Raw genomic sequence first — 16225 nt, 5'->3', positions numbered from 1 at the left:
TCAAATATCCCTTCCGGGTCGCATGATTAATGTACGAGTAACGACTCGGACTCCAGCAACTGCGGTGTCTCAATCCGGCCGGAAGAAGAAGTTCGCCTCAGCTGGGCGTGTGGGGCCCCAGGGTTTGAGGAGGATGTGATGCTAGGCCTGCCGGCCTTTATCGGCCGCGCCGTCAAGTAGTACAATATAATACCAGGGATGAATAGAGCGAGAAGATTAACAACCGTGAATTTGCTTAATAGCGCCCGAATAGGTCGTAGTATGAGCCCAGTATGAGCCCAGTATCAGCTTATAAGTGTCATTAGACGAAATAGACGCAATTCTTTAAAATGGGATCTATCTCGTAAGCAGAAAAAGTCCTAGCCGCCCCGAGCTCTTCGCCTCAACTGTTCAGACGTATCAGGTCTAGGTGGAGAAGAAAACAGATTGAACTGCCCATTGATACAGAAGACAAGATGCGCAAGTTCCCGCAGGTCAGTAAGGCGCTCCGGCATGTCGTCGAGGGTCGGGTGGCTCTTCTTCGTCCAATAGCACATCTGAGCTAACACGTTTCGCTAGCCGATTTCCCTGATTAATGAAGACAGGATGAGGAATCTCCCCACCCGGGACAATAACCTCGCCCAACTTCGACTTGCAAGTGAGATGGACTTGGAGAATATTGCGAGGTTCTCGTCAGATGATCGTCGTGCTATACTCTGCAAGTATCTGGCCGACGAAAAGCCGATTGTGATACAGGAGCCTATAGCTTGGTCTGATGAGAAGAGCATAGGCAAATTTTTCCTACTGAAGAAGTTCCTCGAAGCGGACGAGTCCCGCCAGCAACTTCTACAAGAAGCTCGACAAGTGTTTTATGAGGAGAATGCATTCATAATCTCTTGGACTGGCTTTTCCCGCTTCTTGGACGACATGCTGGGAGACTGGATCGATGCCGCCCCGGTAGAATCGCTGGTGCGTGACCTAACCGTCATAGTCGAGAGGCATGAGTGCCAGTGTGGACAACTGATGGAGTACATGGAACATGCTTCGCATTTTGCCAAATTACCTCAGCTACAGAGGATCTCGTTCAAGTGGCGTGACTCATTTGACGGGGCGGGCGTAGATGCATCCGGCAGCAGCACACCGTTATGTTACGACATTGAGAACGACGCTGATGACGCCAACGACGGCGACGACACCGACGGCGGCGACAACTCCACGAACGACGACTCTACAGATTATGACCAAGACTCAGACAGAACACTCATGTGGGACACATCTGACGATGACATCTGGAGTCTAGATGGAAGCATAGAGAATTAAGGTCATTCACGGCCACGCCCTTGGGGTCCCACAAACCACTCACCCAACTACCAAGGGTAACGGCTGTACACAGTATTGTTGAAGCAAAGCCTAGATAGAACACAGCACCCAGCGGTCGCGTGATCTGAAAGGCAGCACTCAATAGATCTTTGACAATAGATGTGGGATAAGAAAGATACCCCCTCAAATGGATCCGAGCGGCTGCAACTTTCTATAATCGGACAGCAGTCAGCCGGTGAAGATCCGCTAACCAACTTATTTCCCCGTCCAAACTCTCCCAGCCCATCGCTTGAGCACTCGAACAGGTATCAATTGAAACAGAATATAGATTGACTTTTGATTTTGGGGGGCTCGTGGTCAGGCACCATTGCGTAGTATACGAGTTAAGCACATGCTGATGATCTGACAAGAACGCATGTCTTCTTCAGACGACCAACGCCGCTAAAAGAATGGGAAAAAAGAGGAGAGGAGAAAATGACTAAATAAAAGGAAAAAGAAACAAATGTCACGACGACCTGTCTACGTGCTAGTCACCACGGAATACTCTCTAAATTACTCATTTAGTATTTTGTAAGGCCTCTCCAGATGTCGACTAGTGGATGGGAATTGGAGCCATCGCTCCCTACATCAGCCGTACCCACAACCCGGCAAGGCCCTTCACTGCACGGCGATATCTCTCGCATAAAGGCCTATAACTAACACGTAATGTTGCTTTTGGTGGGCAGCTATCCAAACATGCATCTCTATTTCCGACATCTTGTGGCCGGAGAGGACCTACGTCCTATTATCGGCCTTTGCGCTGTGTCCTGTGGCGGACGTGACCTTCTGTCATGACCTTGGGGCCCGCCGCATGGCGAGCTTGTGGTAGGGTAGAATAGGGCGGCGAGGGAAGACAATTGACTGAACTGTTAGCAATATTTCAAGTGTCGAGGGAGGTTCGAGTTCGTGGCTTGATAGCTCAAGTGTGCGTGAGCTTTATCGTGATTGTGCCGCCATGGCTCATGGACTACCTAGAGCTGACATGAGAGTCGATGAGCTCGAGCCAAATGACCCAAGAGTCGTTTGGGTCAAGGCTCCTGTTCGTGGTAAAACGTACTATTACATGGGGCCTGTCCAGACAATAAACCACCACTTGCGACAATCTTCCTGTTCTATAGCTTCCCGGACCTAGCCTTCGGTTAGTGATGTCAGATCCTCTTCTTCAAGTCCTCGGGATACCAAGTCATCGCGCCAGACATGCTCGGCTTCGGCAAAAGCAGCGCGCCAGGCCTACCAAGCGCATATGCCTTGAGAAGCGTTGCGGATGACGTCAAGGAATTGGCCGAATCGATCGTAAAGAACAAGAGGATTATCTTGGGGGGTCATTTTTGGGATAGTGCTGTTGCCTGGCGCACCGCCATGTGGTTTCCCAAGCTGTTGCAAAGCATCTTCAGCATCCATCCTCCATTTACCCCGCCTTCATCGACCTTTGACTCCCTGGATGACACTTCTCAGAGCAAGGGGCTCAGGAGTCGGAGACATCAGCCGCAGTTCAGAGGTATGGCGCTCGAAGAGTAGATCAAGGACAGGGAGCAAGTTGGACAGTTTCTGAATGCCATGTTTGGGGGGGTCGGGGCTGTAGGTCAGGCCGGATTCGACCCCACAAGGAGCGCTGAAAAGCCCAAGGGTGTTCATTGGCCGAGTAGCTATCTGACTTGAACTGAGCTCAAGCCCTCATCGTAAGCTGTTCAGGTCGGGATCGAGGTGTTTGGTTTAGCGGTGGATTTTAGCTGTGGTTACGCGATATGATGATGCGACAGTCAAGTTGACCGAGGTCCATAAAGTGTTATTTTAATATCGCATAACAGGGTGACGCCAGTGCGGGACATGTGTCACACGTGGTAAGTATTATTCGCGACAGATTTCACTAAACACCCGCAGCACTTAATACGCTAGTTTAGTTCACATTCCTGTCTCGATTTTGGCCAATAGCAAGAACGAGCACGGATATGGTGACTAAAAAGGGGGACTCAAGGGCCATCTTTCGCCGACTGGGAAGAAAAGAAGAGGTGACTCGACGCAATCATGAGCTGACAATTAATCTGCGGAGTGTTCCCGATGTCTCACAGAGAGGATATCCGGGGCTTACATTACAAGTGGGCAGATAGTGCCTACTTTACGCTGACTATAGAGTTCATTAATTTACTTTAAGGTCCGAATTTGGTGTGTAAGATGTGAGACACAAAGGGCTCTACGTCTCCACATCGTATGCTAAATTCAACCGAGAAAGCCTTGCCCGTCATGAGCCAAAATCGGGCAGGAGTGATGGGTGAACGGATAGGGAGGGGCGATTTGGACGTGATGGTGCGGCATGGACGTGACGGGGTGACTATAAACGACGCGGTGCGGCCTTGCTACGTGGGAACCGTCAGAGGCGGCGGGATTATGCCTACGAAAATCACAGAGGGACGGCGGAGAATAGGGACTAGATTATTACTACGGAGTATATATAAGGATAGGAGGAGAGCACGAAAGAAAAAGAGAGGGTAGAAAGACGAAGGAAAGAAGATAAAAAAGAAAAGCAAAAAAGGATATAAAGGAGGAAATAAAGAAAACAAAGAATATAAAATAAAGCGAAATAAAACAGAAAGAAATAAAAGAAGAGAGAAAAAGATGAAAAGCAGAGAAGAGAAAAAGAGAAAGAGGTACGTCCACTCTAGTGTCAACTTTGAACAGAGTCCGTGATCATAGGCAGCCCACGTTAGCACTGGCAGTCGACTCTTCAACACATCCAGTCAACGTGGGCATCTGGTTGGGTATTGGCAGTCGACTGTTCAACACGTCCGATGGGTGTAAGTACCCGCTCTAAATTCGACCTGAGGAATAAATAGGCTATTAAACAGGTCAAAGTGGGCATGCAGGTAAGCAAGCTTAACTGAACAATAAAATGGCCAATGCAACAATGCAAGGGCATCCAGGTGAGGCTCAACTGAACAGTAAAATGGCCAATGCATTGCTGCAAGGGCATCCAGATGAGGCTCAACTGAACAGTAAAATGGCCAATGCATTGCTGCAAGGGCATCCAGATGAGGCTCAACTGAACAGTAAAATGGCCAATGCATTGCTGCAAGGGCATCCAGATGAGAACACTCAACTGAACAATAAAATGGCCAATGCATTGCTACAAGGGCATCCAGATGAGAACACTCAACTGAACAGTAAAATGGCCAATGCATTGTTGCAAGGGCATCCAGATGAAGCTCAACTGGACAATAAAATGGCCAATGCAACAATGCAAGGGCATCCAGATGAAGCTCAACTGGACAATAAAATGGCCAATGCAACAATGCAAGGGCATCCAGATGAAGCTCAACTGGACAATAAAATGGCCAATGCAACAATGCAAGGGCATCCAGATGAGAAGGCTCAACTGAACCATGAAGCTTTGCTGACAAAGTCTTCACCAGGACCTGTTCGAATGGCCAATGCAACAATGCCTTGTTGCAATGGCATCCAGCTGAGCAATAAAGCTCAACTGAACCATGAAGCTCGGCCAGGAAGGTCTCCACCAGGATCCGTCGATAGACCTCCGGGGCTAGAGCTTTGCTGCCAAAGTCTTCCCCAAAGATGAGTCAGAGTGGATATCCACCATAGGACATCGCGTGCTGAGATGGCCTTGACGGCCAGCCCCCCCGCCTCGTCCATCTAGCTTCGGCTTTGTCAATCATGGTCAGTGCCGACTTCCGTCGGCTGCTGCCATCCTGTCCCTCCGCCGAAAATCTAGATCTCGACTTTGTTTACTTGTGCAACGCCCCTTCGAACGAGCCAGTGACGTGGGTCGTGCCTCAGTTTTGGGTCATTCGAGCTCTGTTGCGTAAACCCCGTCTTCCAACACCCCTCGCCAAGCCCGTGGCCCGGCGAGGGTGTGTTGAAGGGGAAGGAGAGGGAGAAGAAAAAGCAGGAGTGAGGAGAGGACGATGGGCGGAAATTTAAATACATGTCGACGTTGCACTGGAAGACATCACTAATCTTAGCTAAGCAGCTTAGAAACCGTCCGAAATCGTCCCTTTACACGCACAGTCTCCCAGAGGCCTTGTTAGGCCGTCCTGCTTGGGCCTGCCCTGTGCAGCTCATCGCTGTCAAACGGCCATTAAAGGCCGTTTGGCTGCCCGGCCCACAGGTCTTTGCACTCTCCATCGAGAAGAGCTAGAATAGGCCGTGCGTGCCACCACCCCTGCCATCCCACGCCACCCCCGGCCCTCCTAAACGGCCCTTCCATTCACATCGACTAGCTGCATGCCATTACGCGACGCGACATCGCCGCATGCACATTCAATCACTACAGGGTAGGGATCCCGTCTCAAGCAATCTCTATTCCCTTGGGCCGCCAAAGTCGTCCTTCTTCGCCATCGACACTCGCCATCGATACTCGCCATCGACACAATACCGGTATCTGCCAGCACTATTTACCATCGTGCCTGCCACTCATCCTTATTTTTCGCTGTTAAAAAAACTGAAGCACAACTCGAATACCAGTCGCGTGATTGAGGGACAAGCCCGCTGAGACCGCACCTGAACCCCTACCTAGCCTACGCTGTTCTCCGACGTCGATTTTAGCTCCCCCTGTCTCATCACGTGGCCGTCCGCAATGCGAGTGATGCAAGTGATGCATGACGCAAGCCGCCATGTCCGTGTTCGGCCCCACCACAGCATCGGTGATATACTCATCGCGACAGCAAAAGTGGGGTATGCCTCTAAGAAAGAAGAGGGAGAGCGCCGAGTGACAAGGGAAAGAAGCTGATGAGAGAGCCAAGAGCCAAGAGCCAGCGAGGGCCACCGAGGGCCACCGAGGGTCAACCAGACGGATTCAGGCCGTTTGCCAGCCTTCTCGGCCAACCCGGAGATTGCTCACGCAGCAGAGTCAGGTACCCGTTGGCTCATATGGGGCTGTGGCGAACTGTCCTGTCCTCATTTTAATCCACCCCGCCTGGCTGTCCAAGCCCAACGCCACAACTCGCCCAATTAGTCCGTGGACCTGTGTAATGTTCTGCTTAGCGTTTTTGTTCTTCTGGGTTGCTTGGCCCTGATCGTACTAGACAGTAACTTCATTCTTACCCGTTGCCAGTGTCGAAAGCGCATCATACTGTCAGAATACCATCGCCTACCCTATATCTAGATGAAGGATAGGAAAAAAAAAAACATCCCTCCTAAAAAAAAACTAAAATAATAGAGCGGTCCACTCTGAGTGGGCCATTTTGCCAAAGACACCAATCAAGACGAGAGTAGATAAATAACCCGCAGCACATTCAACTATCATCGTAACGAACTAAACGTGGGCGGACCATCGGGGATGAGCTTCGATGCCTGTTCTGCTTTGTCTTGCCTTGGTACTGCCCCATTGTAATTTTGCCTTAGACGATAACCGGGCCAACAAGACGGCCGATCGAAATGATAATCGGCAAGCCCTTTTGACAGCGGCGGTGGTGTTCCTGAATTAGGCAGGCTAAACACAGGCCGGCGATGTGGAAGAGTGCAGTCAAGCGCGGACTGTCCGGGATGGACCGCAGCCGTTCGCTGCAGCAGGCACGCTCTCCTGGTGGAGAAGCGGGGGGAAGAGGGTGGCGGTCCCGCTAAGAGGAACCTGATGCAACGAAAAGAACTGTTTTTGATAACAACACGCACAGCCATCCATGGAGCCCTGTTCTCAAAGAAAAGTATCATTCGAAATCCGGAAGAGGCTTGCTCCTGGTGGCCTATGTCGGTAATTAGAAATCACCCCCTCGCTTCAGAACTCGGCCTTATAGTTGTGGATAAGACCGCAAGGACCGTACAAATGACTGTAGGCAGCGCAACCCCCCCTCTTCTTCTCTCCCTCAATCAACTACATTCTACACAACCTGGAAACACCGTATTACGGCTAGCCGAACGGTGCGCAAGAGGAAGGCGATGGAAAACCCTCAACCCTCGCAGAACCTACAGCACTATGCCTATGCTGCCTTTTATAATACCAACGGGTTCTGGGATGGCTTCGTCTGTGCCCCTGACGGCGAGCTACCGTCAGAAGCAAGCGAAATTGTACGTGCAAGTCGACGTATAGAGAGGCTCTGATACACGGCTAATGGCGGCGATACAGATTCGAAACATTTTTAGAAGACAGCTCGTGATTCCTAGCACGTTAGCTCGACGCCCCGCCAAGAAAGGAAAACAAGTTGTAAAGACAAAGGCCTACAAAGTACAGAAACAGACCGTAGAGCGAAATCTACTATCTAAAAGCCCAGAAGTGCATGCTCATCAAGAGCTGCACACCTCTCAGGCTCCCGGTCAACACGATCACAAGGAGCGAGTCGGGAAGTACGGGTCCGGACAGCCCAGTGTTTACGGTGGCCAGTCCGCCTGACAATCGCGGCAACGGCGTCGCGGCGTGTCGGAATAAGTAGAAGCTTCCCGATTAGTGTCATAACTTACTGTCCAAGTCCTAAATTTAACAGAGCATAAAGTGCGGGATGGAAGTACTGAGGATCTAGACTCGGTAGACTCCCTCCCCACCTCAGCAATCATTGTTACGAGCATATCAATGATACCGAGTATACCTAGCGCCTAGGTGTTGCTCTCTTTGCATTTCACCACATATACACTATCTATAAATATATTGATCTTTTAATTTTTCAAGTTTTATTTCTCAAATTGGTTTCGTCTTGTACGTTATGCTATCTCACCTCTCCTATCTATATACTTCAGACCCTTGACGTTGTCTTTTTTTTTTTGGGCCGCTCCCAATCGTCTCAGGCCTGGCAATAGGGTGTTTAATTAAACGTGTCATAACCCTCATTTCAAAGACCGGCTCCATTTCGGCCTTTTTGCGCCATGTCTGCGTCCTGCGTCGCTGTCGCCGCCGCCCCATTGTTCAAAACGGCGACACTTGGTCTACAACCACGGTCTGCAATAGCAACAATTGGTACATATATCATCACCGCATTCTGACATCAAGTCCTTCTTGTCACAGAACCAACATGGGCGGCAAAGAAACCAGCCTCGACGCCTTCGTCAGGGGTGTCGAGTTTGGGGCTGTCACCAGCTCCAGCGCCTCCGGGACGAGGGGTATAAGGTTAGACTCGTCGACATAGCCTCCGACTACGATGGCGTGTGGTACTGGAACCGATACCCAGGCGCCCGTGTCGACAGCGCCGTGCCACACCGTGGGTTTTCTAGTCCAGAGCTTTGGTGTGGATGGAACTGGAGGCAGCGGTTCCCTGACAGCCCAGAGATTTGAGGCTACCTACTTCTCATATGTCGCAGACGAGTGGGGCATCCGGAAACACACTGATTTCAACACGTACATCTCTAAGGTTGTTTGGGATGAGCAAAGTAGGAGATGAACTATCGAGAGCAAGTACAAGAAGGGATAGGTTGTGCGGTATTTCCTCTTGAATACTAGCTTTGCGGCCGAGAGACGAATTCTTGACTGGAAAGGGGTCAACAAGTTCCGTGGCAGCTGTTTTTATCCTTCTTACTGGCCGGCGGAGGAGCCGGTCCGAGAAAGAGTGGGAGTTTGATCCTGTCGTCTGCCCAAAGAGGTTCGATGCCATCACCGGAGGTCTGATGCAAATAGATATCAGCGGCATATCGGGCCGGAAACTTGCAGATAAAGGGAAGAGCGGTGCCAAAACGCACCTTGGTATGGCCGTCGCTGGTTTTCCCAACATGCTCTGCACCAACAGACCGCAGGCGCCTACAGCGCTCTGTAACAGGCTGACCTGCGCCGAGTCCCAGGGTGAGTTTATCGTTCAAGCATTGAATAAACTGTAAAAGCAGAATCTCGCCCGAATGGAAGGTAATGAAGACGTCGAGGCTGAATGGGGGGCGGGTGTTTGTGAGACTGCCCATGCAGCTCTTCTACGCAGCACCAAGTTGGTATGCTACAAGATTCACACATCTTTTCAGAGAGAGCTTGAGCATGACTGATCTTTTTCCTAGTGGTATATGGGAGATAATGTCCTAGGAAAGCCGCGCGAGACCCTGATCTACCTTTGGCGGTGTTCTGACGTACAATAAACCCTTTTCCTCGGCCAGGAGCATCGCCGCATCCTGCCCCACAATTTGGTATGCTCAGCCCATTGGATTTGCGCGTATCTAGACATGACAGACATGAACGGCACTTTCCTCGCCCGTCCTATCTTGACGTTAGTAAGGACACTGACGACATTGGCCTCCCGGTTTCCGGAACAGGTGGCTACTTAGCAGGGTGGGGGTCGGATACGTGGCAGGGCGACGGCTTGAACTGTCGCGGGAGTCTCAAAGCCAGAACTTGCCGCATGCAAGGGATAGGGTGCGTGTTGACAAGTCCATGGCCCTTCCGCTGCTGTACGTAGGCAGAATTAAAGCTCTTCCTTTTGGAGCCTCCCCAAGGCCTGTGCAATCCTCGAACAAACCCTGAAAGCACAAGGTATAGTAGGGTAACTAGGTGATTGGCTGGAATGATGTATTGTGTTCAGAACCTACCCACTAGGCCCCGTTCATGCCTAGTCGTGTTGTGCTTTAACAACGTCGGGTTTTGGCCGTCTGCAACATGCCCATTTACTCGTCCTTGTGGCCCCGGCATAAAGCCTCTGGTTTTCTTACCGTCTAAACCATTATTCCCTATATTCTCCCTTTCGACGGCACTCTCAGCGTGGCCGGTGTTCCATTGACTGACTGGATCGTCCTTTGCCATGTTTCATGTACCTCAGAGCAAGGCAACTTTCTCAGGATGCGCGCGAGACTCGTGTCGTTTTGCTTCTCCGTCATCGTTACATCCTTGGTTTTGACCAAGTTGATTCATCTATCCGTCCATGCTCGAACCGTGCCGATGGTTGACTTTGGCCGCTTCTTACCATCGCTACTGCTACCCGATGTCGCGATCATTGGATTGTCGCGTCTCATAATGCGACGCAGCAAGACGGCTATTGCGAAGGTGGGTCGCTTGACGGGATGTCTATTTTCGTACGTCGTTCACAACCCTGCTTTGACTACTATCTGTTGATAGGCAACCAGCCTTGTTCTCTTAGGTGCTGCGTCGTCACAACTGGGCTTCTTCTATAAGACCGGCAGCGAGTTTAAGTGGACGGACGCCCAAAGATATGCCCGCGACAAAGATGGCCTCAAGATTTTGCTCAACGAGGTGGATGCTGCCCTCGCAGCCGGCCTTCTTGTTGCCACCGTGTCTTGGTTTGCCGGGGAGAGCGTGTACAGAGCCACTGGCGCGCTGTTGGCCATGACTGGCATGCCCATTTTGAACAGTAGGTGGTAATTGCTTTCCTGCCTAGTATATCACACGTTGCCGAGCCGGAGCTGACGCTTGTTGAGTCTTACAACTCCTCAATAGCATAGAGATCCACTATTATTCTCGCTACGTCAGAAGGTTACCTCAATTAGACGATCCAGACTGTGAATCCAGCCGCAACGATAGTTTCCATGCAGCACCAAGACGTCCGACTTTTGAATGTAGAGGCGGTCCGAGGGGTGCTCCTCGCAGAGGAAGCTGCTGGGTTTGGTCCGTCCTGGCATATTCAACGCTGACGGCCATCTATCGTCCATCATCGCCGTACTCTATGATGGCAGAGACGCTCCCCGTGGTGATACTAGAAAGCCTCAGGTCGGCGGCGGATGGCTGTGGCGATACGCAGGCTACACGCGACAGAAACCCATGGCCTTTCCCGGACCTTGTAGAAGAGTCGAGGTGGGAAAGCCCCCGAGAAGGTTTCAGAGGGTGGGCGCCAGGAAGCAACAGCGGTGGTGCGTGGCGGTATCGGCAGCGCCGCCCTCCTTGGTTGCCAGAAGCACCGCCCTCCGGCTTTTCTAAGTGGCCTTTGAAGAACTCGACGCAGGAAAATGCCAAAGAGACTAGCGGCGGTGACGGCCGCAGCTGCCGCGACGAACAATATGATGGCAGATTCTATAACCCTGTCGGTGATCCGCTCAAGATCACGAACCATGACAGCGACATCCTGAGCGCGTTGAAGCCTGCGTTTGCTGGCGGATCCGTCAGGATCAGGCACGTCGTGCTCGTCATGCTGGAGAGCTATCGCGAGGAGCTCTTTCCTCTGCAGCAGGGCTCTGATGTTCATCGGATGATGGCGAGATCTCACGGGAGCAGAGACGACGACGATGAAGTCAATGAAAGGCTTTCCCATATATGCCCGATCGCCGAAAAGATCACGGGCAAGTCTGGACGCTGGAAGAGAAGGGACGGTACAGATTTCGGTCAGGCGCCTACCCCGGAGTGGAACGACACAACGCAGCATGGATTCGGCGGCATCAACGTGGTCGGCGGCCTGACAACGGCCTCTCTCTCCCTCAAGAGCATGACCGCCATCCTCTGCGGGGTCTGGCCCTGCCGGTCGACAACTTTGAAGAGTCGGAGGCACAGAGCTACCAGCCTTGCATGCCCCAGATCCTGCACCTCTTCAACCAACTCAAGGAGAACGAGTCGACGGACGACTTCTTGGAGCAGCAGTGGCTGTCTGCATTCTTCCAATCCGTGACTGACGGGTACGACCGGCAGGACAAATTCGATGGCAAGATTGGCTTCGACCACATTGTCACCAAGAAGCGGCTCGAGCAGGACGCCAAAGAAGGCACCATCTTGGAGAAGATCAACTACTTTGGATACCCCGAGACGACACTGAGACCTCACATTCGCGATTACATCGAGAAAGCACTGGCACAGCGCAGGCGGATGTTCCTCTCCCACTTCACCAGCACCACCCATCACCCCTGGGGAGTGCCGAGGGCCTTCCAATCTGCGGAGTACGTCAACACACGCGGGCCGATGGCATGGCACGGCGATTTCAACAGCTATCTAAACGCCATGCGATTCACCGACAAGTGGCTAGGCGAGCTGCTGCAGACCTTTGATGATTACGGCATCGCCGACGAGACGCTGTTCGTCTTCGTCGGGGACCACGGCCAGGCGTTCAAGGAAGACGTCGCCTCCAAGACGGGAACCTACCAGAACGGCCACATCAGCAATTTTCGCGTGCCCATCACCTTCAGGCACCCTCATATCCCCCGGGTGCAGTACAGTGCCCTCGCCACCTCTCTGTCCATCCTCCCGACGATTCTTGACCTCCTGGTCAGTACCGGCTCGCTCAACGGCAGAGATGCGGCCGTGGCATCCGATCTCATCCAGGATTACGAGGGTCAATCATTCATCCGACCGTACAGGGATACTCACAACGGCCGGCGCGCTTGGAACTTTGGCATCGTCAACAGCGGGGCTAGCATGCTCTCCGTAACGTCCGCAGATGCCCCCTGGAGGCTTGTGGTGCCTCTGGACCAGGGTTCCCGATACCGACTCACCGACTTGAAGAGCGACCCGCTCGAGCTCGAGCCTCTTGAGAGGTGGTCCATGGGCGAGCTGGCATCCGAAGCAGGATCAAGGCACGGCGTGAATGCATCACGGTGGGCCGTCGAGGCGGAGGCGGTGGCTCGTTGGTGGGCTGCAGAACGCAAGCGTCTCTGGGGCTACAAGCCTGGACAGTAATGGGGGAGGAGGGGAGGGTGAGGTGAACGAGGTGGCATCGTCGGTACCTGTGCATGTGAGGAGTGCCAATAATGCGCAGCCCCGCCAAGCGTAGCTGCGAGCTGGACTCCTGAACGTGCATAATGGGGTGAAAAGGTGGAAATGCTCAAAAAGTCTGGACGTCTCGAGTTTGCGTCTGCGTCTGCGTCTGTGGTGGTGAAAATACCGCTGATTTAGCGGGACTGCCGGGCCCGTCCAATCGACAACGCTCCGACGGGAACGAAGTTCTCCCCGCTGCAGCACGCACATTGGTTGGCTGACGGCGATTGGGGCCGATTCCGCAGTTATTGACCATCCAAGCATTGCGTAGGTAGTCATGCGCCTAACGCCTCAAGACAGTGGTGAAGTTTGAATCAAGCTATGAGGCTAGTCGTTTTATGGGGTTGATTGCTTCCGAGGGCTTGGGCTCAGGCATGCCTCATTCTCGGAGCAGAGCGGCAAGCAGGTTCTTCCGCCAGCTCCCTGATGCATCTGAGCACAGTCTTGTTAGAACGACAGGACTTGTTTAAAAACGCGAACCGCCCGTCTCATTCGTGAACGACAAAGTTGACCCTCTCCATCTCCTGTCTTGCAGATCTGTCACCTTTTCTCTTCTATCCTTTTGCAAATTATTTAGCCAACTTATTTGTTTGAAACAATCAGGCATCCATCCGGTCCAAAGCCGCTTCTATCCTACTCTACAGACAGATTCGAAAACACCGTGTGTGGCTCGTCGCAACCCAGGTCGCAGGTATCTAAAATGGATCTTCTAGCTGAAACCAGAGGCAAGAAAAATGGTCCTAGTAGTCCCGGAAGATGACCTGGGGGTCTGAAGGGTGGCAGAAGTCGAATTTACAAGAGACAAAATCCAAATACCGCGCGGTGCCGGGCTACGGGTTCGAGACGTCGCTCTACACCGAGCTGCAGAACATCTAACACCGCTGAAGAGGCGTCGTCAGAGGCAGAGACGGAGATCCCGGATTCGGAATCAGACACATCGACGGATGTCATTCCATGCACTCAAGATGCACCTTCCTTGGTCTCTGTCGGCCATGAGAAGCATCATGAAGGGACATCGAATCTAGGACGACCGGTTAGTGTCTATAGCACCGTAGAGGTACGCTTAGATGATCATGTTGACGAAAAAAGTAGATGAAAGCTAACTGCGTTTCGACCCATCAGGTGATGCTTCACGTCGACGAGCACACTGGAGTGCAGACAACTACAATGCTGTCAGCCTGTGGCGGATTTTGCGTCAGATATAAAACCCTAGGGTGCAAGCGATGAAACGAGAATAGTGGGTTTCTTATGAACGACACACAGGCTGAGTTCATTGCCGGAAAGAAGCGCAACCTGCTTGTATATAGATAGTAAAATACCTAACTCCCGTTGGAAATACCGGTAGACTCTCGGTTATCATCTCAATCTGCATTAGCGTCAAGTAAGATTTATGATATTCCCAATTCCAACCCTTGGAGGAGCAGGCGCGGATGACCTTGGTGGAATCGTATCAGGACAGTATCAATGTTTTATTTCTTTCATTTCTTTCATTTCTATCAACTACTTATTTGCCCCCTTCTGACGGCCCATTATTTCAAGGCCGCTGGCTGTCAGTGGCAAGCCACGTTTATTGAGCTCCCGCACAAGCAGCACAGCGCTCTCGGGCACATGCCCAAGGAAGTCATCTCCTACCGACTACCTTAACTAAGCCGAGGAGGATAGAAAGTAGAAGTACATAAAGTCAAAGCAATGCAATAGTCCGCGGTATCGACGTAAGCACCGCACTTTGTCCTCATTGAAAATCGGCGAGTTCAGTGTTTCCAGTAGCTGGGATAAGACCCCACTGTGAATCCTGGCACCGGGGGGCATCGGGAAGCAAGCCCGTTGCCTAGCGGAACGGGCGGGGCTGCTGCGGTCCCAAGGCCCAGACTTGTCAACCAATTCTAAGAGTCTTTCTAGCGCAAGGACTTGTTGATCTTTATGGACTGGCGACGCTCGCTGCGTTGTGATTAGAGCGGCGAGCTCGATAATGTCGTCGATACTTAGGATCTCGCTCACGAGCATGGAACCGGAGCCGAGCATCCATAGGATAGAGAGAAAGGCGTGGTTTCGGCACAGCTGCCTCATCGCTGGCATCGCCTGGGCTCCCATGTCCAGCAGAGTACGGATCATTTGTTCCCTCTTGTAGCAAACAGACAGAACCAGTGGCGTACATCCATAGCCAACATCAGCGTTGACGTCCAGACCCTCCTGTTCAACGATGACTCTCACAAGACATGCCAGGTCTCCTCGTACAGCCGCCTTGAAGGCTTCGAGGTTTGGAGGGCGGAGGCCTATGGAGGCACCGCGCCGGACGAGCAGGATCGCTGTTGACTCTTGGTGGCTGACGATCGCTTCCATAAGCGGTGTCTTCTTGGAGGTGTCTGTATTCCCCGGGCCGTCGGGTGGCAGGCCATGGTCGAGGAGAAAAGACATGACATCGTCACGCCCCCTCCTGGCTGCCAGGCGCAGAGGGGAGTGGAGGGTCGCGTCGAGACTATACAGGGATAGAGGGTGATATTTCCGGGCATCCTGGCAGCGCTTGAAGTCTGCCCCATTCGCCCTGGCGGTCGCTAAGATTGCCAGGGCGTCACACTCGTCGCGGCTGTGAACAATGGCGTGGAAGACGGAGGAACATCGGTAGTTCTCGACGTCGTTTCTGTAGAGGATGGGGATGCAGATTTCGCAAAGGCGGCGGCATGAGCGGGAAAGCGACGCTTGACTGCCGAGCGGGCATAGCTCTATAATCATGCAGACAAGTTCTTGCGGCAATGAGAGGATCATGACAAGGTACGGTGGATAGAGCCTTTGTGCTGTTTGTCGAGATGAAGGAGCTGATGGCAACGTGTGGAAGCTTTCAAATCGCCGCGAGTAGAAGGTAGCTGTTCTACATGCAACGAGGTGTGGATTGAAGGTGTAGAAGGGGGACATTGGCCGGCTGGCAGGATCACTTGTCATTTTCAACACGGGATTTGTTGGTGCTTGGCTCAATCGAGATGAAGGATTGCAGTTTTGGACGTGACGACAATGCGGCAAGAAAGAGTGGTGTCGATCGACTGTCTGGTAGCAGCGGCGCAGCCCGAACAGGACGGTATCTTGTCAGTGGTCTACAAATATCACTTCGGCCGTTTGTGCGGAGATCTGGTGCCGTGCTAGCGCCTAACTGATAGCATTTTTTGGGCGGTATAGGTGTTGCCTGGGATGTAAAGTGTAGGTGGATGCCGGCGTGATCGGTTGTCAGACGCTTATGGCGGATCTACTTTAAGTCACTGGCTTGTCCAGTGCTGGCCCATTGGACAGACGGCCGAAAAGGCGAGGGAAAAAAAAAAAATGAACGGATCAAATCCTTAGCTGTAATCCGTGCTTCTG

The 16225-nt window shown here is 52.3% G+C and overlaps 3 protein-coding genes across 3 annotated transcripts; 2 read left to right on the top strand and 1 right to left on the bottom strand.

Annotated features, from left to right (window-relative positions):
* Positions 1–585: 585 nt before the first annotated feature.
* LRP88_14892 (uncharacterized protein) lies at positions 586–1299 on the top strand (the record flags this gene model as incomplete). Its single annotated transcript, XM_083251226.1, has 1 exon — positions 586–1299. One exon carries the CDS (start codon positions 586–588, stop codon positions 1297–1299), a length of 714 nt encoding a protein of 237 aa, XP_083093023.1.
* Positions 1300–10024: 8725 nt separating this feature from the next.
* LRP88_14891 (uncharacterized protein) lies at positions 10025–12799 on the top strand (the record flags this gene model as incomplete). Its single annotated transcript, XM_083251225.1, has 4 exons — positions 10025–10247; positions 10323–10553; positions 11092–11639; positions 11693–12799. 4 exons carry the CDS (start codon positions 10025–10027, stop codon positions 12797–12799), a joined length of 2109 nt encoding a protein of 702 aa, XP_083093022.1.
* A 1722-nt stretch (positions 12800–14521) lies between these two features.
* LRP88_14890 (uncharacterized protein) lies at positions 14522–15640 on the bottom strand (the record flags this gene model as incomplete). The annotated part of the gene is made up of 1 exon (XM_083251224.1): positions 14522–15640. One exon carries the CDS (start codon positions 15638–15640, stop codon positions 14522–14524), a length of 1119 nt encoding a protein of 372 aa, XP_083093021.1.
* Positions 15641–16225: the final 585 nt, after the last annotated feature.

The sequence above is a fragment of the Fusarium phalaenopsidis genome, assembly GCF_050370095.1.
Source record: "Fusarium phalaenopsidis strain FUZ10S chromosome Unknown contig_32390, whole genome shotgun sequence".
NCBI lineage: Eukaryota > Fungi > Ascomycota > Sordariomycetes > Hypocreales > Nectriaceae > Fusarium > Fusarium phalaenopsidis.
Note: the sequence above shows the minus strand (reverse complement) of the source record. Positions and strands in the feature narration are given on the sequence as shown.